At 49.6% G+C, this 21583-nt stretch overlaps 1 protein-coding gene across 1 annotated transcript in view; it reads left to right on the forward strand.

Annotated features, from left to right (window-relative positions):
* ZMAT4 (zinc finger matrin-type 4) overlaps positions 1-20231 on the forward strand; it is a 52413-nt gene extending 32182 nt beyond the window's left edge. Inside the window, exons 4-7 of the mRNA XM_071454776.1 lie at positions 1575-1731; positions 8036-8263; positions 13214-13310; positions 19782-20231. Coding sequence (XP_071310877.1) covers positions 1575-1731; positions 8036-8263; positions 13214-13310; positions 19782-19797 — 498 coding nt within the window. The 3' untranslated portion in view covers positions 19798-20231. The remainder of the gene's footprint in view (positions 1-1574; positions 1732-8035; positions 8264-13213; positions 13311-19781) is intronic.
* Positions 20232-21583: the final 1352 nt, after the last annotated feature.

Genomic DNA, 21583 nt, shown 5'->3' on the forward strand with positions numbered 1-21583 from the left:
CTAGTCTGTCATGCATGTCTGGAGGGGCTCACCAAGGGTTTGGGGACACCCCTGTGCTGCTGGTGGCTGCCACACATGGAGGTGCTGGCCCAGAGACTTGGGTGTACCCAGATGAGCTGCACAGCCAACTGTGGGTCAATGTCTGTGGGACCCTGAGCTCTGTGTGAGGTATTGGAGGGCTCTTTGAGGGGGCTTTAATTTTTTATTTTTAATTGCAGTCTGGCTGAGAAAGTAGGTTGAAAAGGAAAAAATGTCACTGAAGAGCAGGCCTGGCAGAGGAAGAGACCCTGGTGCATTAACACTGAAGTGTATCAGCTTTTCAAACGAGCTCTGTTGGAGGCTCTTTATGTGTTGCCACTGATGATCAATAGATACTGGAAATTTTCTACTCTGCTCTTAACTTTCAAGTGATTTCCCTTTGAAGGCATAAAATATCATGAGAGAAAGCTATTTAAAAGAAGTGCAAATTACACTCAGAACAGTACTAAACACCTCTTGAGATTCCTCCCTAAGGTTTGATTTACAGTTAGCAACAACAAAAAAGTGATGAAAATCAGTCATTTTTCTAAAAGTGGATTTTTTGGGGGGGGAGGAAATGACCTTCATTGGTGGGTCAGGTGTCCACTCTGTATTGGATCCTGCTGGAGGGACCTGAGAGCTTTCAGACAGTTCATTTATTTCTCCCACCTGCAGAGTGGGTTGTGCCCTCCATATGTGTCCCCCCAGGTGTTTTGGGGTCTCTTAAAAAGTGCTTCAGGAGGAAGCACCAGTGTTGGATGGCAGGGAAAGCTCTGGGCCTGTGTGACCCCATCAGCCAGAGAGGAGGAGCAGAGGCTGAGGGAAGGGAGGCTCGGGGTGTGCCAGGAGCTCCAGGGCCACGTGGGACATGGGGACAGGCTGGGGGACATGGGGACAGGGTGAGGGACGTGGGGACAGGCTGAGGGACAGGCTGAGGGACTGAGGGACAGGCTGGGGGACATGGGGACAGGCTGGGGGACACGGGGACAGGCTGAGGGACAGGCTGGGGGACAGGCTGGAGGACATGGGGACAGGCTGAGGGACATGGGGACAGGCTGAGGGACAGGCTGAGGGACTGAGGGACAGGCTGAGGGACACAGGGACAGGCAGAGGGACAGGGTGAGGGACACAGGGACAGGCAGAGGGACAGGGTGAGGGACACAGGGACAGGCAGAGGGACATGGGGACAAGCTGAGGGACACAGGGACGGGCTGAGGGACATGGGGACAAGCTGAGGGACACAAAAACAGGCTGAGGGACAGGCTGAGGGACACAGGGACGGGCTGAGGGACACGGGGACAGGGTGAGGGACAGGCTGGGGGCCATGGGGACAGGCTGAGCTCCCAGTGCAGAGCAGGGTGGAGGTGCTGGGCAGCCGGAGGTGTCCCCAAGCTGGACACAGCTGGGATGAGGCAGGAACAAGGCTGGGAGAGATGAGGAAGGGAAACCCCTTGGCATGACAGCCTCGATTCCTCCCTCATGTTCTTCTCTTCCCTTCTCTCTGGGGCTGTGCTCACACACCTCTTTGTTTTGTCTGCGTTTTTGTCTCCACGCAGGGCAGTGATGGTGACTCAGTGGACAAGAACAAATGCTGCACACTATGTAACATGTCCTTTACCTCAGCAGTGGTGGCAGAATCGCATTACCAAGGGAAAATCCATGCCAAAAGGTTAAAACTGTTGCTAGGGGAACAACCAGCACTGAAGGCCACAGGTAGGTGCAGAGGGGCTGGTGCAGAGGGGTGTGGGGGCTTGGCCAAGGGGCTGGCTCGGTGTGTGCAGGCAGAAAATGGGAACAAGGTGGAAAGCTGGGCTGGCAGAAGCAGCTATTAATTTGTGTTGCTGTCATAACAACCTTTAGAAACTCCTGATGCTCATTACTGTCTGCTTTGTTTATGTAGATTAGGGTTTATCAGCTGGGACTGGCCCTGGTGCCAGAGCCCTATCTCCAGCTCCACACTTCCAAAGTGTTTTCTCAGTGGAGGGCAATGTCTCCACTGGGTGCAGATAGCCAAGCCTGGCTTTAATTATCAGCAGTTTAATTATCAGCCCAGCTAATATGTTTAATAAACCTTTGGTGTTACTGTACAGTACAGAGCATTGTCTGCTCTTACCACAGAGGGAAAGCCAGGCTTTAAAAACCCTTGGATTGATTGTCTCTTGATTTTTGCCCAGATGGGTTTTGTGCTTTCCTCCACAGTGGTTCTAGTAATGCAGCCTATTAACTTTCACATTTAAAAAGTCAAATGTTGAAATTGGACAATTTAACCATCTTATTGTTTGCTTAACCATAAAGTCCTTGAAAACCACTAATAATCTGTGAAAAAAAAAATTCCTCTGTGGTTGTGGAAGCAGAAAATGCTTGAACAAATCACTCACCTTTCTCCAGGAAGGATTGCTGAGGTCCTGCAGACAGATGTGACCCAGAATTGCTGCCAGTGGCACTTCCTTCAGCACAAAATACAAATGGAGCTGTGTGTGCTGTAGATGTGATTAGATAACGGGGGTTAACACTCTGTGTGTGTGGTTTTGTGGCCTTTTTAACTTCACAGACTGTAGATGCTGATACAGAGGGTGTGATTTGTCCTTTGCCAGGGACTGGGAAGACAAGGGCTTGCCTTCCCAGGGTGGGCATGGGAGCTGTTGGCCCCTTTGCCTGAGGGAGCGTGGGGAATTGTGTTAGGTGGTGCTTTAGGTTAGGCTGTTTGTGTTAGGCTTGGTTTAACTGGCCATGCTGGGGCACCAGCGTGTCCTGTGGAGGAGAAGGTAAAGCCATGGCAGCCAGGAGGAAGGCTCTCCCTGAGCTGTCATGGTCCTCCACACCTGGCTCATGTGGGGCTCCTCAGGCTGTTCCTGCAGCTGGCACACAGCTGGCACACAGCTGGCACACAGCTGGCACAGACTCAGGCTTGGTGTTTGTGTGTCAGGCCCTGCTGGAGCCCCATCCCTCGAGGTGCAGCCTGCCAGCAGCTCCTCCCCTGGCACCAAAGGACCTGCCACAAACCCTGGTACTCCCAGTGAGCTCCAGGTGAGCTGGTGTTCACAGCAGTGCTGATCCTGTGTTACACTGACAGCTTGGATTCACCCTTTAGCTGCAGGGCCTGGCCAAGGCAGGGCTTGCTGAGAGCTGCAGCCTTGCACTGTGGCTTTTGTCTCACTTTTTAATCATCTAGATCAGCCTCACAAGGCTCTAAGTGAGCCATGCTGTGTGCTCTGGGGTAATGGGCTCTTCAGCCATCCTAATCACTGGGAAGGAGCAGCTCAAGGACTCATCAGCTCTTACAGACACTTGATCTGGAAGATGAAGCTGAGCTCAGGAATACATTAATAAGCACCTCCTTGCTCTCCAGGAGTCCTCAGCAATCTGCCCTTTGGACACAGCATTTTTCTGGGCTTCCTACCCAGCAATTTTCACTGGGTTTTTGTCCCAGTCCTCTGTGGCTGGTACTAGGGAGCATAAAGTCTCTCAGAGCAGAGACTCCACTGCTCATGAGCCCTCAGAGCCAGCCAAGCACAGCCCTGAGCGTGCTGGATGCTCCTGGGGAGGAGATTCTGCTGCTGGATATTCTGGGGTTTCTGTCTCATCAATCCCAAAGAAAATCACATCTATTCTTAGACCCCTTAGGGAGATCCACGTTCTCCTTCACAGTTGCCATCCAGATGGAGCACAGATGTCCTGTTCTCTGCTGGTGCTTTCAGGAGAAGAAGTGGCCCAACAGTTGGGTTTCTCACAAAAGCCATGTCTCATCATGACAGAGAAATAGTTGTCATCTTCCCTGTTCTCTGCTCTACAAGGCTGCAGCCCTCAGAGGCTTCATGTCAGCACTATTGCAGATGAATTTCTCCAGTCATTTCCAGCATCCCCTGTCAGTTTGCATCCCATCATCACCACGAGTTATAAACCAAAGGATTGTGGGCAAGACCTGCTGTCTTCATCATCCAAGTGTGAGGACCTGCAGGCAGCATTCCAGGAAAGTGGTGGTGGCCCTGTTTATTCTTTTCAGCTGCCTCTTGGAAAGTCACATTGTGATAATCAAGACATAGGCATGCATTTTAAGTGGAATTCCATTGTTTTCAATAGGATTTAAATCAAGGCCATTTTGAGAGGAAAACTTCAATGACATGGAAGATATTAAAAAGGGTCAGATGTGAAGATAAAAGGGAACTCTTGAACTCTTCTCCATTCCAAAGCTATACAACTTTTTGTAAATTACAGAGGGCAGAGACTTTGGGACATCAAAAGGGACTGAGCAAATGGCTTTTTGATTTGGGTGCTAGGATCTGTCCAGCAGCAGCTGGAGTCTTAGTCCTGGATTTCTGGGATTTCTTCTGGAAAAAAACTGAGTTTCCCAGTGCCTCCTTGTTGTGGCTCACTTAGTTTCTTGTCCTCATGCTGAGTTTCTGGAGTGTGCCAATGGAAGAAGTTGGGTGCCATTTAAATCCAGCTTGGAATAAAAAGCTTTGGATGTGAGAAAGAAGTCAAACATTAGTTCATTGCCGGAGTGCTAAAGTGTTTCTAACTTTGTATTTTGCCTCTTGCAGCAAAGTAAGACTTTCTCACTTCCCTCCCACAGCGAAAGGGAACGTAAGGCAGACTGTCATGAGCTATTTAGCATTTTGAAATACTTGAAATAGTCAAACTCGCAGCTTTTATGTTTGTGTTTTAGATGGAGAAACATTTTTAACTTTTGACGTTTTGTGAGTGTTTATTATTAATTTTCATGTCACCGCTCAGGGAATGATGGCATTTGCTGTTCTGCAGGAGTTATGTAGTGCATATCAAAATGATAAATTCACATTTGTGGAGAAGTCAACTTTCATCTGTTTCTCTTTGGGAGAATTTGGTAAACTTGGGATGCTTTCATTAATTTCCAGGCTGGGCTCAACACACCTTAGGAGTGGTGGGGGTTGTCAGTGGGACCTGAGGAATGTGACTTTAAAGAAAATATTTTGGCATTTTGTGACTGCTAAGAGGAAATCCTTGCCCGTGGCAGCCCCCATGTGATGCAGGGACTCTACTGTGGAGCTGCAGCCCATGGTCCCATGGGAGCCAGCTGTGGATGAGGGCTGGGGTGGGCATGGGGGGCTCTGCTGCCATCCCCAGCAGCTGGACTGCCAGATCCCTCCTGCATGGAGTTTGGGGGAGCACAAACCACCAGCCTCAGGGGCTCAGAGGCACAGCCAGGGGCTGGCAGCAGAGATGCCTCTGTCAGGTTTTCTTAGTGAGCAGGAGATGTAACTCCTGTGGACATCACCAGCTCCGTGAGCTTCAGCCTGCCTGGTCCCCCTCTGGCAGCAGTGTGCATAGAAACAAGGAGAGAGCTGGCCAGAAGATTGGATAGATTTCACTTTATAGCCTGGGGCTTGTGGAACAGCAAGTCAGATCTGGTGCAGAGCTCCTGGGCTGCTGAAATTGCTGCTTGTTTATAATGCTCCAAACTTCTCTGCAGCTCAGTCTGCTTCCCTGGACTCAGCCCTGTCCTGGCCTCACCAGGGCTGTTCCAAGTCCCTGTGGCATCACTGGGCTCTGGGCATGGACCCCTTCCTGCAGGAGCATCAGAAACACATCAGCAGGAAGCCAGCTGTGCTTGCTTCTCATGAGTCAAGCAGGTGCAAAGTCTGTGTAACCCCGGTTTGACCGGGAAATACTGCAATTCCCTAATTTTCTTCCTAATGACTGTGCTGGCTGCTGGCTTTGCTCTTTGCTCACCCTGGCAGTTCTGCTGCATGCACCTTGGAGGGGCTGGGCCGTGTCTCTCTTGCTGGAACCATAGAAAAGACTTTTTTTTAGGAGCAAAATCCAGCCAGACCCTGCCTGGCCCTGCCTGGAGCAGCTCTTCAGAGGCAGCGTCATCACTGCTGGAACTCTGATACCTTGGCAGTCATCATCAAAAACAATAGAAGGTTATAAACCCCTGGAAATTGATAAGGTTGTAAGTAATGTTATATGTAAGATAGAATTTCCTTGAAGGTGTCCCTTACTGAGCAGGTCAGCAGAAGATTTATAACAATATTAACTTTCTCAAGCCAAGGAGTCAATCACAGTGGGCTCCAGGCATAATTATATGTCTAAATATATCCCTGAGCTGCTGTTCCTGGTGTCAGACACTGAGGTGGGTTTGGCATTTGCTGCCCTGTGCGCTCATCAGGGCTCAGCTGGATCATCTCCTGATCAAAGACAGCCACCACACACCTCCAAATGTGCCTATTCCAGTACCATGGAGAGAGCAGGTTGTTAATTATTTAAAGAGCAGACATTTCATCTGGAAAAGAAAGGAAAAGGAAAGCCACATAAAAGGGAATTTTTGAATGAAGTGTGATAATTAAGTGCTAGTCCTTGTATATTTTTGTATCCCAGTGTTACCTGAACTTTATTTTACTTCAAACTCTTTTTTTCCATGGGTTTGTGACTTGTATTGTACAAAGTTGGGAAACTCTGTTGAACAAAGTGCATTCCATTATATAAAGACTAATCACTCACTTTTCTTTGGGATGATTTGGGGGTTATATTTGTGTTCCTGGATGGCTTTTGATGAATCTGAAGGAAAATAGAATTAAATTAAGGTTGTGTGTTGCTGGTATCTGACAGTTCACAATGTGAAGGTCTTTGAAGGATGGGACTGACTGTTGAGTATTTTTTTTTTCATCTGTGACAGTTTGCAGTGACTGTGGCTTTCCCATTCTTTCTGAGACCAAGTAAATTGAAAAATAAGAATCCTGAGATAATGATAAATATGTCTCTCTATCCTGAGAAGGAGATGGCTCTGCATGGTGTACTTATTCTCCACTGATGATTTTTCCTGGGAGTAGCAATTCAAGCAGGATAAGTTTAGCAAATTTAGTCAGAACAGTGATAAGATGTGTAATTGCACTGAGAGCATCCTTCTTCCCAGTTAGTGAAATGCAGAAAGCTGAGGAACAGTCCTGGGCTGTCCTTTCATGATGCTTTTCTTAATGAGAAATGGTAGCTTTCCAAGCAGCATGTCTTGGTTTGGAAAGACAGGTGCCTGCTAAGGAAGGCAGGAGCATCCTCTGAAATGGAGAAAATGAACCCTTCCCCCCTCTGAATTGCTATAAATTTTGAATTAAGGGGCTCTCAGGCAAAAAAAAAAAAATGGGAGCAGGAAATAACAGTTCTTTAATAGGGAAGAAAATAAAAGGATAAAATAAACAATGCAGTGAACTAAATCAACACTGCCAGAGTCAGAACCCAGCCTGACACCCTGTGGGTCAGGGTGTTGGCAGCAGAACCATTGGAATTGTGGCTGCAGCCCTCCTGGAGTAGGGATCCTGTAGAAAGGGTGCAGTCTTCCTCTGACTATCCAGTGGAAGAAGAGGCAGCTGCTGTTCCTCTGGGAAATCCAGTGGAGGAATCTCCAGATTATATCCAGGTAGGAATGCTTGGCTGGTGCTCCAGAATCTCCAGATTATATCCAGGCAGGAATGCTTGGCTGGTGTTCCAGAATCTCCAGATTCTATCCAGGCAGGAATGCTTGGCTGGTGTCCCAGAATCTCCAGATTATATCCAGGTAGGAATGCTTGGCTGGTGTTCCAGAATCTCCAGATTATATCCAGGCAGGAATGCTTGGCTGGTGTTCCAGAATCTCCAGATTATATCCAGGCAGGAATGCTTGGCTGGTGTTCCAGAATCTCCAGATTATATCCAGGTAGGAATGCTTGGCTCCTCCCTCTGGGCTCACATCTCCCATTGGGATGCTGCAGTTCTTATCAGCCATGCAGTGACATTCAATGGCCTCTTATCAGCAGATGTCCCCCTGGAGGGAGGAGTGGATGTGTAACAGATAAGGAAAACTGCCCACTTGACAAAAGCCAACTGCCATCCAGATGATAATAAATGCATCTTGCCTTGCAATCTGGAACACAGCACCATCCACAATATCCACCAGGACCCTGTAACTGCAGCTGACTATTCCCTGTGTCTGCTGTGGGATCTGCCTCAGGCTCTGTTGCTCCTCAGGAGCCCAGCAAAGCTGATGTGTCCCCTTTGCCTTCTGCAGAGGCTGCTCTGGGCCCGCTGAAGCCGGCGCACACGGAGAGCGCCGCGGCCGTGCCGCCGCCGCCGCAGCGCCGGGACTCGGACAGGTACTGCCAGCTCTGCACGGCCTGGTTCAACAACCCCCTGATGGCACAGCAGCACTACGAGGGCAAAAAGCACAAGAAGAACGCGGCCAGGGCCGACCTCCTGGAGCAGCTGGGGAAGACCCTGGACCTGGGGGAGCTGCGAGGTGAGGCCCTTTTGAGCTGGTGATGGAGAGGTGCAGTTTGATTTAGTCCAGGACTGAATCTTGACAAGTACCTGTGCTGGTGTTCACAGGGGTTCTTGGGTTGGGGAAGAGATGAGGATCTGACTCCATGTTTCAGAAGGCTTGATTGATTATTTTATGATATATATTACATTAAAACTGTACTAAAAGAATAGAAGAAAAGGTTTCATCAGAAAGCCAGCTAGGAATAGAGTAGAATGATAACAAAGGTTTGTGGCTCGGCTCTCTCTCTGAGCCAGCTGGGCTGTGATTGGCCATTCATTAGAAACATCCAAAATGTGCCAATCCCAGATGTACCTGTTGCATTCCACAGCAGCAGATAACCATTGCTTACATTTTGTTCCTGAGGCCTCTCAGCTTCTCAGGAGGAGAAATCCCAAGGAAAGGATTTTTCATACAAGATGCCTGTGACAAGTACCTGCTTGCTCTGGGCTGTAGGCACAGGGTCACAATCCCCTGTGCACACAAGGACTGACTCAGACAGCTGAGGAAGAAGGACAAGGTTGATTCAGAGCTGAGGAAGAAGAACAAGGTTGATTCAGAGCTGTGAGAGCTTTGGTTTGGCAGTGAGGCTTTGCAATAAAGTTTTGATACACCTGGTTCTTCTTCCTCGCTAAATGAAATAATTTTTCTTTAGATGCTAATGACTGTACAGTATATTGTGCATTTCTTGGTCTCCCATAAACCTTGTAATGGTTATCTTGATCCTCCTGTGCTACCTAGTGTGACTCACAGTGCCATCAATGATTCATGTTGGCTGAGTCACTGCCCGCTGCTGGAAATATGTGGGAATAAAACCTGGGACAATAACATGGAAGTGCTCAGTACTTTGAGCTGTGCCAAGCTCAGGAGTGGCTGAGGATGTCATTAAGTGTAAATAAATCAATTGGGAAGTGTTTTATTCATTTAGCTCCTGGGAGAGTTGAAATTGGAGGCCTTCACAGCCTGGTCAGCTGCTGGTTTTTACCTTCACGGTGGTGCTGTGCATGGCTGGGGTTTGCACTGGATCCAGTGTGGTGAGGGGACAGCAGAGCCTGGTACAGGGGACCAGGGATGGGCACTTCAGGGAGGTGTTCCAGGGGCTCAGCCTGCAGTGCCCCCTGCTCCACAGCACCAGCCAGGTGCACAGGCAGCCAAGGAGGGGAAATCCTTCAGTTCTTCTAACCAGATTGTGAGCATCTGGCTGTGTCCATCTAGAGATTCTCTCCTGGCTGAATTTACCTGCAAGATCAGAGCAGATCTTGACAGGTGAGCAAAGCAGTCTCTGCAGTGGCCTCCACACCACGATACCCAGCCTCACCTTGCCAGGTGACATCATCTCTGCCTCCAGGGCAGCAGTGGCAGCAGGACACGTGCTGGGGGCACCATCCCCACGCTCTGCCTGCCCCACACTGTCTCTGCTGCCTCAGTTTTCCCTGGATTGCGAAGTCATCTCCTTCCCCTGCATCCCCGGTGGCTTCTCCCATCACAGCTTAAATATTAATTCTATTTTGACTAGTGTGGGAGATGAACATTTGATGCATTGTGTGAGCCTGGAATAGGCAGTGTCAGTTGAAGTACAACATTTCAGCAGCCTTTGATGTTTTGATAATGGCTGTAATAAAATATTTATTGATAAATATGAACGTATATTTGGAGAAATAAGAATAGAGATATATTTTTGGACAATTGATATTTATAGGAAACAAAAACATTGATCTTCTCACCAAGTGCTCATCCTGAAATTTTGAAGTCTTATTTTCTTCTCAGAAATAAGAATGAGGAGAGGGGGGGGAAAAAAGGAGAAATGAGCATTGTTTCTGCAGTCTGTGTTGAGTTAAAGCTGCAGCACAGGGCACACAGATCCCTTTTCCTTGGCTGGATGGGGTGCAGGGTCCAGCCCACCCTCAGAGCAGTTCTGTGGGGCTTTCCAGCTGTGGCACAGAGCAGCTTTGGGACCCATCCTGCTGTGTGGCTGACCTGGAATCCCTGAAAGAGGAAGGAATTGAGAGGTTTCTTCCTGCAGAGCTGCGTCCCCTGCACCTTTTGTCATAGGAAGACAAAACCTGGTGGGTACCAGATTCCACAGCTCAAAGGGGCCATGGCTCAGGTGGAGGCAGCCCTGGGCTCCATCTGACAGCTCTCACCCTCCCCAGCCTGTCCCAGGCACAGGAGGAATGTTCAATTTCCTCCATCAAGTCACATCTCACCAGTTGTAGCTCATGGCTGGTGTCCCCCATGGCCCAGCTCTCCTGTTCCCTCTCCCAGGCAGGTGGGCTCTGCAGTGGCAGCTGGTTTGGAAGGTGCTGGGGGCCATCCAAACCCTGCAACAGGTGCTCTGAGTCCCTGAAATAAATCCCAAAAATAAATCTGAATCCCTAAAAAACCCTGCATCCAAACCCTGCAACAGGTGCTCTGAATCCCTAAAATAAATCTGAATCCCTTAAAAAACCCTGCAACAAGTGCTCTGAATCCCTAAAATAAATCTGAATCCCTAAAAAGCCCTGCAGCAAGTGCTCTGAATCCCTAAAATAAAGCACAGCAGCCTCTGCAGGACAGAGGGACAGGGGCACAGAGATGATATCACTTGGAGCCTTTGTGTTCCCAGGTAAATTGGTGGTGCTGCAGATGCACCAGCATCAGGCAATGAGCTGTGTTTCCTTTTTCATCCCAGCTCATAATTTCTTTGTATGCCTTATAAATACCTCTCATTCTCTGCTGTCACTTGTGGTTAGTAAGAAGCAGCTTAACAAGAACTCCCCTGGAATGGGTTTTAATTCATTTTATGCAGGATGACATTAATAACTTGACTTGTTAGTGTTTTATTTAATGGGGATAGGAGGACATTCAGTTTTACATGAATGCGTGTCACGCTGCAGGGGAGGCAGTGCTGATGTGTCTGGAGGATGCAGGAGGGGATGTGAACACAGGGAGAGCCCAGCAGCTGCCAGCATGGACTGCTCAGCCTGGGACCACCCCATGGCCTGCAGGGCTCAGCTCAGCCCCAGAGCACTGCTGGGGGAGTTTATGAAACCAGTTTCAGCCAAGCAGCAGCTTTGATGAGCTCCAGCGAGGTCAAATTGTGGTGATTTTTATATCCTGGAAGTGGTTGTTGCCCCTGTGGTCTCATCCTGCTGCTCATTTCAGGCTGCTTTCCTCCTCCATCTCCATCCCAGTTCATGGAATCTGCCCAGCTTGGGGCTGCATGTTGCAGCCTGTGGGAAGAGCTGGGAGCAGCACTGATTGCACGGGGAGGGGGAGCAGGGTTCCCCCTGGTTCATCTCTGTGAGTAGCCTTGACATGCTGAGGGAGAAAATCATCATCCCCACTTAGGAGCTGCTTTGCTGAAGGCGTTTCCACCTACACCAGTAATTAAGATTCACTGAGGCTGCTCTTAACGTGCTGCTAAATTGGCTGAGCAGCAGAACCTTATTACCTTAAATTAAAGAATTACCTGTTTCTTAGCTCTCCAGTCCCACTCTGATGTGGAGATCCTGGTGGGGTCCAAGTTCTGCTGCAGTGTGCTGACACACCATTCCTGCCCTTCCCATTCCTTCTCCTGCATTCTGGGAGATTCATGTGGCTTCTGATGCCTCTTGGTTGAATAAATGAAAACAGGAGCTGCCAACAGGACAAAGGGCATGACTGTAAAATCATCACTTCTTCATCAAGAATAAATTCTGTAAGGAGAAAAATCCATATGCACATTTGCAAATTGATTTTTTGTTCTGTGCCACGTCGTGACACAGAAATACAGAAACTACTTAAATACCTCTGCAGTTGCTGGCTTGTTGTTTTCGAGCACTCATCTGAATGATTTTGGAATATTATTTAAAGATGATTTTCATGTTGTGCCAAATTCCTGGGTGGGAGATATTATGAAGTGTTTGAGAAAAGTGGGGCTGTTGGTGTAGCTGGTTCCTAGTGCAGAACAAGACAAGGGATTTTTTGAGAAAAGAAGAAAGGCAGGTCCAGCTGGGGAGGAGTCAGTGTGTTTATGACCTGTGCAGTTAATTATGGTGAGCGTGGACTGATCAAATTTGACAATGCCACACGTTATTTGTTCTAAATGAGTCGTTCTAACCATTTTGGCAAAGAATAATAATGTAGAAAGCCAGAAGAGACTATTACAAGGAACATTAGGAGTGTTGCTGAGGAGCACAGCAGTCCCTGCTAGGAATCTCCAGTGTTTTCAAGCAGAGCCCTTGTACTGCAGCCAAGAGAGAACCCAGCAGGTGAGAGAGCTCCTGCTTTGGCTTTTTGGGGCTGCCAGCCTTGACCTTCAGCCAGAGGCTCTGGGAGAGCAGAATCTGTGCTTGGCTGGTTCACTTGGGTGGATAAATCAGAGTGGATCCCTCTGGGGAAAAGAGAGCTCCTAAGTGATCTGGCTGCTGAATGTGCTAACAGGGAATTGCTCTGAATTATGAGCACTACCAGAAACCAGAGGGATAAATGGTGCCTGGAGTGCTTGTTAGGGTGAGCACAGTGATGATGCCCTGAGGAGAGCACAGGAGAGATTCACCACACTCTCAGGAGGAATGAGCCTTTGAACCTGGTTTTCTTCTGCTCAGTTCTAAAAATACCCCTTTAGGTTTCTCTAATGCTTGGGTAGCCTGGCCTGGAAAAGTCAATAGATGGGTCACTGTAAAGAGAAATGTCTGTGAAAGTGGAAATGAAATGTGGGGTCCAAGTACCTTCTAATTGACTAGAAGTTGGCTTGGAGCACAGGTTACTGCTTTTTTTTTTTTTTTTCTATTTCTCCCCCTTTCTTCAGTCATTTTCACTTACTTGTAATTCCTAGCTGTCATTTTGAACAGTCTGTAACCCAGAGTGTTTCCCTCTGGTGCAGCCTGTGCTCCCCTGAGCATGTGGCACAGGTGCAGCCAAGACTTAATTAATTAATAATTAATTAATTTTTGGCTTTCTTTGCAGGCCTGAAGCGCAGCTACACCTGCAACATCTGCAACGTCACCCTGAACTCCATAGAGCAGTACCACGCACACCTGAAGGGCTCCAAACACCAGACCAAGTGAGTGGCACTGTGCCTCTCTCTGCCAGGGGGCTGCAGTCTGTCTGTCTGTCTGTCTGTCTGTCTGTCAGGGTGGGGTACTCTGGGACAGTGCTTTGCCCCCCAGCAGAGGAGCCCTGGGGGCTGTGCTAGCACAGGTACCAGAGGCACCTCCAGGTGGAGGAAGGCAGGGCTGTTGTGCTGTGATTTCAGGGTTTGCCTCAGAACCCCGGGTCCCTCCCCTGATAATTCCCTGCCAGGTGTGTCAGTCCCCTCTCCTGCCCCTCCCAGCACTGTCTGTCAGTCCTGGCATTCCAGAAGGGCCTCGAGTGATTGGGCAGATCCAAAGGATGCCCTCTACCCCTGGGGGGCCCTGGGCCATCCAGGTGTCCTTTGTCCCTCTGTCCCTCCCCTCCTGTCCCTGCTTGGTGCCTCCCTGCCCCTTCCCTGCCCCTCTCCCCGGGGTTCAAAGGAGCAGCAGCCATGGGCTCAGGGAGTTCTGTGGGAGCTGGTGCTGCATTCAGAGGCCTGAGGGCCAGAATAAAGCTCTGCATCCAAACCCTCCCTCAGAACCGACTCCTTTCCTTCACCATGGCCTGAAAGCTTCTCCACAGAGGGAAACCTGAGGAGCAGCCCCTGGTATGGGGGGAAGCTCCATCCCAGCAGCACCAGAGCTCCTGCAGGCCTGGACTTGTCTGCAGGGCCCAGCTGCAGCACCCAGGCAGCCCAAAGTGTCTGTGGGGTGAAACACCACACACCCAGGCAGCCCAAAGTGTCTGTGGGGTGAAACACCACACACCCAGGCAGCCCAAAGTGTCCCTGGGGTGAAACACCACACACCCAGGCAGCCCAAAGTGTCTGTGGGGTGAAACACCACACACCCAGGCAGCCCAAAGTGTCTGTGGGGTGAAACACCACACACCCAGGCAGCCCAAAGTGTCTGTGGGGTGAAACACCACACACCCAGGCAGCCCAAAGTGTCTGTGGGGGGAAACACCACAGTTGCTGCTGTTTGGTTCAGCACCAAGGGCCAGACAAGCTCAGGCACATCCCATCCACAGTATTGGGGATATCCCAATACAGGGCTTGAACCCACATGGGCTTGCTGGAGTCCCACTGACTTGTGGATAATGATACTGAGTTTGCAGCTGCTTTCATGTGTGGAACCTCAGAAGAGACACCATGAGCCTAAGGGGATTAGGTGTTTCCCAGTGAAATAGTTTTTTTCCTGTGATTTAGACTAATTATGCATTACCCAGCTATGAGAACTGGGGGGAGTCTGCTCTGTCAATTACTACAAATTATTAAAATGAAGTGATGGAGAAACATGATACCAGGGACTAGATTAATGAACTAATTGCTCTTAATGCACTTATATGTGAGCTTTGGGAACTGTTTCAGGCTGAATCACTTGGAACTGCCCAGATTAGGAGAGGAATATAAAGGGATATACCTGAAGTGCTTCAGGTACCTTTGAGGGTACTCAGAAAAGTGAGCAGGATGAGCAGAACTAGCAATGACTGCTCATTTTGCTTAGGCCAGCAAAGGATAAAACCAGCCCTTCCCCAGCTGCTGTCAGACCTTCTCAGGCTCCTGGTATTTATTCACATTAGCTTTATTCTATTTATTTATTTATTTGAATGCCTTCCAGATGCAGTGATGCAGCACAGCTGGCAGTGCAGGTGTGTTGTGGAGCAGGGGGCTGGGCCAGGTGGGTGAGCCAGGTGTGGTTTTGGGCTGTTCCAGGAACAACCTGTGAGCTTGGCTGCCTCCATCTCCTGCTCTTCAGCACAGCTCCCTGCTGGGGAATCCCTGCCCAGCCAGGTCATGTGGGAGCAGCTGGGACAGGCACACCCAGTGCAAGAAATTCCCACTGCTGGAAAACAGGGCTGAGAGCTCTTCCTCTTGGAAACCTGGAATGGCAGCATCTGTGCTGTGCTGCCCTGGCCCAGAGCTGTCATTTATCCTTCCCTTTCCAGTCCTTCCAAGTCTGTGTGATTATTGCTGTGGTTGCTGTTGGTATTGCTGTGAAGGATAAAGAAGTTTATCTCAAACCAGAGCAGCCTCATGGATGGGAGACAGAGATGTGCAGAGGAAGATGTGTCACCAATCCCCCACACCAGAAGGGTGCCTGGCCCTCTGGGTTACCCCCACACCTTCTGCCCTGTTGTGCAGTCTCCTGCAATTAGCAGAGATTAAGAAATCTTAATTTCTACTGCTGTGAATGAACACCTGGGGAAGTTATTTGTGCTTTGACTGTGGTAGGAGTGACAGATGACACACCTGCCCTGGGCTCAGCCTGTTTATCTCAAACCAGAGCAGCCTCATGGATGGGAGACAGAGATGTGCAGAGGAAGGTGTGTCACCAATCCCCCACAGCAGAAGGGTGCCTGGTCCAGCACAAACAACAGATTCTGGGCTGCATCTATGTCTCACTGGCTTTTCCAAGCAATTGCCTCTTCCAAACAAAGACAGGGACTTTGGGGATGCAGAGCTGGTCCTTTGCTGGGTTCCCAGAGCTGGGGTGTCCCATGGCAGCACTGTGGCTCCCAGGTGTGCTCTGTGCTGGGGGCAGGTGAGGATCATCCCCTGCTCACTCCTCAGCCAGTGTTCCCCCTGGTTTCTGCTGCTCTCATTATTGCTGCTTAATGTCAAGGCTGTCCTCTGCCTCCTAACTCAGGCTGAAGCCCCTGGACTGCAGTTGCCAAGGCAACAAAACATTTTCTGTAGCTGTCCTACTTCATTCACAGTTAAAAACTAAACAAACCTGGAGAAAGGGGCAGTTAGTGAAGGACTGGGGTGAAGGGACACAGGGATTTTGCTCTGGGACAAAAGGCAAAACAGAGAACAGTGATTGCAGGATGGAAGTGATACCCCCCCAAAAAATGCCAGGCAGATGAGTTTCCTGGAAAGCTGCTTCAGGAGTTCACAACTTTTATGAGGCATGAGCTGCATTGTGGTTATTTATTACTGCTCCTGAGAGCTCTGCAGAGCTGAGAGCCCCAGTTAGAGCTGCCTTAAATAACCCACCACACTCACCAGGAGCTGGCAGCTGTGTTAACCAGGAGCCTGGCACTGCCCTGGGGAGGGCTGGGGCTCCATGGGCAGCACAGTTTGAAGGCTGGGGGTCCTGGGGCTCCATGGGCAGCACAATTTGAGGCTTGTACCCAGCAGCTGAGCTGTTCTTCCTTGAGTGGTGTGGCCAGGAGAAATTAACAGTTCATAGGAACCTCAGGTGCTACCCCAAGTGCTTTTAAATGCATTTGTTTGACCAAAAGAGGGGGGAATAGGGCTCAGGAAGGAAGCTGGAGGGTTCTTGGCTGGTATTTTGGTGTTGAATAAAAGATGCAGGAAGAGTGAGCTAATACTGAGCTGGTCCTTATCCCTCCAGCTGTGCAGGCACAAAGCAGATATATCTGCCAGCTCCTGGGTTTTTTCTCCAGGTACTTGAGTTCAATTTGAAAATTAAGGTGAAATGCCCCACTGGCTGTGTGGGGAGTGCAGGGCTCAGCTCAGGCTCCCTTGGGTGATGCTGCTGGCTGTGGGCACAGGGCAGGTGTTGGGGTGTGATGGTGCTCACAGGGGTTCTTGGATGAGGGAAGGGACGAGGATGAGGGTTCTTGGACGAGGATCTAACTCCATGTTTCAGAAGGCTGATTTATTATTTTATTATATATATGTATATATGTATATATATATGTATATATGCATATATATATGATATATATTACATATATATTACATTATATATTTAATGTAATATATATTACATTAAAACTATACTAAAAGAATAGAAGAAAGGATTTCATCAGAAGGCTGGCTAAGAATAGAATGGGAAAGAATGATAACAAAGGTTTGTGGCTCAGACTCTCTGTCTGAGCCAGCCGGGCTGTGATTGGCCATTAATTAGAAACAGCCACATGAGCCCAATCCCAGATGCACCTGTTGCATTCCACAGCAGCAGATAACCATTGTTTGCATTTTGTTCTTGAGGCCTCTCAGCTTCTCAGGAGGAGAAATCCTAAGGAAAGGATTTTCCATGGAAGATGCCTGTGACACCCGTGGGTGTGTGGGTGCAGGGAGCAGAGGTGCCTTTGGCAGGGCAGAGAGCCCAGACTCAGGTTTGGGGTGGGTGTCAGCCCTGGGCCAGCTGTGGGTCTGTCACACGTGCCAGAGTCAGAGCTGAGCTCTGGGCTCCTCTGCTCGGGCTGGCAGCCACGGAGGGCTGAGATCCAGCCCTGGTAATTAACAGTCTGGCTGTGTGGGGACAACCATTCCCACTTCCATAAAGAAGAACTTTGTCTTCTCGCCTTCATTTTTGTCTCTTTGATCAGCCAGACCTCTCTGCCACATCTAGAGCTCACAAATGTATTCCAGGCTTTTATAATCGCTCATTTGCACTTTCATAGATGCTAATACATGGAAGGGTTTCCCTTTCAGGCTCAGGCTTGCTGGTTAATTGTGGGATTTTTGCAGAGAGAGGACCAAATCCTGCAGCCATCATTGGTGTTAAACCAATTCAATGGTCAAAATTAATTCTGAGGGGTTAAGAGCGGTCATGTCCAGTAGGGGAAGAGGCTCTGCAGCCTTTCCTGCCCAACTCTCAGATTTTGGGCTGTACCCTGGGGAAGCCCAGATGGTTGCTGTCCTGCTGAGGAGCAGAGGCAGCAGGCTTGGGCCTGGGCAGGCTCTTTCCTCTTTTCTTTCCTTTTTTTTATTTTCAGGCTGAGAACACAGATGTCTAATTGGAACAGGGTATTTATCAACATAAGCTGCTTGGCTATTCAGGCATGAGCTAATCAAAATATTGTTAATATCATGTCTGGAGAAATGTCACCCTTTCCTATGGTTGCATTTACATCGCTTTTCCCATCTATTTAAGAAGGTGTGAACAAACACTGACAGCCTGTTGTGGCTGAAGCTTGTCCCAGGGTCTGTGTGTCTGGCACAGCCAACACGTGGGGAGCTCTGGGGCTGCCTGGCCCGGCTCCACCTGGGTCAGATTTTGTGCCAAGTGCTGTTTCTGTTTCTCCTGGATGCTTCCAGCCCTGTCCCTGGTGCCAGCAGGGTGGGGCTCCTTCTGCACAGCCTTGTCAGAACCCAGGACATTGCTCTGGCTGCCCTGGAGGGCTCCAGACCCTGGCAGGGGCTCAGAGATAGAGTCAAAACCACCTGTGCCTTTGATTTTAGCCCATGGAAACAATTCCCAACTTTGTGTGAGGAGTTACAAGGCACAAGGGTTTGAGTGGAATGACAGTGAATTTGTCACAGGGTGAAAAAGTAGAATTTTGGGGATTTAGAATGGGGGTTCAAGAGGCAAGATGGAGGAATCTGGGTGTGTCCTGTCCTCCTCCGTCTTCTTCGTCTTCGTCTTCTTCGTCTTCTTCTTCATCTTCATCTTCTTTGTCTTCATCTTCTTTGTCTTCTTCTCCTTCTTCTCCTCCATCTTCTGCTGTGATGTTGACACTTTTGGACTGGTTTAGAGCAGAGACAGACTGTCTAACACAGGTGATGGGTATTGGGAAGTTATTGTAAATAAAGCACAGGCAGTTTTTAGTATAAAAAGCCAACACCACCCCAAGGGCAGGGACTGTGCCACAGCCCGACCTGCTGGACAGAGCTCAGCAGGTCAGAGAAAGAATGGAAGAGATGAGAGAAAATAAACAGCCTTGAAAAGCAAAACCAACGATTCTTGGCTTTTTCTTTGGTCGTGGGGTTGGGAGAAAAAAGACTTTCTCAACCACAGAAACCCAAGACATCCTCACTCAAGATGAAGGTGTTCTCTGACAGAAGATTTCCTGTAAATTTCTGTAAATTAGAGTTGTATTGTGCACTTCACACCCAAGCCAAGTGATTTTGTTCTACAGTAACAGTAACACTTGGAAATAGTAGCATTTCCATGTGCTTTTTTGCAGTATATAGTGGATTATGGTAAAGGAACCTTTAGAGCACTAACAACTCCAGAAGATGAATAGTTACAAAAGGTAGATGGAATTGATAGGCATTTTAATTTGTCATAGTTTCAGTTCCAGGGAGCAGCTGAATAATTACACTGCCTGTGAAGAAAGGGAATGTAATACTTCCCCTCATTATAGATCTGACTTGTCTCCCTTCCCTTTTAATGTAAGTGAAAATGAAGATATCTCTGATATCTTCTGTTTTGATCATAATTTGAAAGCCCCAGAACAGCCTGTACAGCTCTGTGTGGTGGTTTGGGGTGTACAGATTAATCATTTTAATGTAAAACCCAAACACTGGGTTAATTGCTCAAAGCACAAACCTGAGCTTGCCAATGCCAATTCCCATGAGGAATTCCTCATCAGCTGAGCTCTGCTGGGCCATGGAGGAGGCCAGTTGGGCAGGATTTGTGAGGCTCTTAAATTCAAATTTAAGACCTAAAGAAAGGAGACTTTTTGCAGTTTGCTGTGGTGGTTTTCTTTCATGAAACACACCAGGATGGAGCGTGACTTGGGCTTCTTTTCTCTCTTACAGCCTGAAGAACCAATAGTGGCTCATCAGTGGAGAAGAGGACAAGCACTAATGCTGCTTCTGTGGAGGGGAGCAGGTCAGCAGGAGAGGAAGCTTTCTTGGACAGTGATCCTATGTGGATTCAATAATTAACATGTAACTAACCTTTGCTTTGGACAAGTACATGGATTTTTTTTTTTTTTTTTAATTTTGTGGTGAGTTAAAATATTTCGATGGATTTTTTTACCCTTTCAAGACAATATTTATTCAGCACAGAGTCTAGAGTATGATAACTGTTCTGTAAATACAGCACTTACTCATCAGTCATCTTCAGGGACAGTGGAAACAAACTATTTTACTTTTTCATATTTATTCCTAGATTCCTCCCAAGAGTATAAGATTATTCTACTACATTATCCATGATAGTGATGTAATCAGTCTTCAATCAGAAATAAACACACTTTCTTCACCTTCTCCAGCATGGTTTGTGTCAACACATACAGAGCAGCAGCAGTGAACCGTGGGGATTGTGTAATGGATGAGTTCCTTCCTTCCTTCCCTCTTTGTCTCTAAAGAAACAAATGGGTTCCATGAGTAAAGAACACTGAAAAGAAAGTGTGAATTCTTTTTCCTGCCGGTAGGATTCCTGCAGGCCCAGCAGAAGCCGTTTGCTGGATTGACTTTGCTGCGAGGCCGGACGCTGCCGTGCCCACCGGAGAGCTGCAGGTGCCACCAGAGCCTTGCCACAGGCTGAGCTGGCCAGGCCCTCCCAGGTAAGGCTGGACAGGGGCTCAGCCCTGCACTGACCCAGCTCTGCCCGGCAGGAGCTCGTTCCCCTGCCTGCTTTGGGCACCTGAGCAGAGCAGGAGCCGAGCGGGAGGAGAGCCCTGCAGTGCTCTGCACCCCGGGGCTGCCCAGAGCTCTGCTGGCCAGGAGCCCCAGCCCTGAGCTGCCCCTGGGCTGTGTCTGAGCCCCTGGGCAGTGCCTGTGCCCCTGGGCTGTGCCTGAGCCCCTGGGCTGTGCCTGAGCTGCCCCTGGGCAGTGCCTGTGCCCCTGGGCTGTGTCTGAGCCCTGGGCAGTGCCTGAGCTGCCCCTGGGCAGTGCCTGTGCCCCTGGGCAGTGCCTGAGCTGCCCCTGGGCTGTGCCTGAGCTGCCCCTGGGCTGTGTCTGAGCCCTGGGCTGTGCCTGAGCTGCCCCTGGGCAGTGCCTGTGCCCCTGGGCTGTGCCTGTGCCCCTGGGCAGTGTTTGAGCCCTGGGCTGTGTTTGTGCCCTGGGCTGTCCCTGAGCTGCCCCTGGGCTGTCCCTGAGCCCCTGGGCAGTGCCCAAGCCCCTGGGTAGTGCCCAGAGCTCTGGGCATTACCTGAGCACCTGAGCTGTACCTGAGCCCCCTCTGGGCTGTCCCTGAGCTGCCCCTGGGCTGTGTCTGAGCCCTGAGCTGTGCCCAAGCCCCTGGGCTGTGTCTGAGCCCCTGGGCAGTGCCCAGAGCTCTGCTGGCCAGGAGCCCCAGCCTTGGGCTGTACCTGAGCTGTACCTGAGCCTCTGGGCTGTACCTGAGGCCCTGGGCATTACCTGAGGCCCTGGGCATTACCTGAGTCTCTCCTGGGCTGTACCTGAGGCCCTGGGCTGTACCTGAGGCCCTGGGCATTACCTGAGCCCCTGGGCTGTACCTGAGTCTCTCCTGGGCTGTCCCTGAGCCCTGGGCTGTCCCTGAGACCTTGGGCTGTCCCTGAACCCTCCCTGGGCTGTACCTGAGCTGTGTCTGAACCCCTGGGCAGTGCCTGAGCCCCTGGGCTGTACCTGAGCCCTTGGGCTGTCCCTGAGCCCTT

The sequence above is a fragment of the Agelaius tricolor genome, unplaced genomic scaffold (assembly GCF_023055355.1).
Source record: "Agelaius tricolor isolate 1412-34295 unplaced genomic scaffold, bAgeTri1.0.p SCAF_41, whole genome shotgun sequence".
NCBI classification, from domain to species: Eukaryota; Metazoa; Chordata; class Aves; order Passeriformes; family Icteridae; genus Agelaius; species Agelaius tricolor.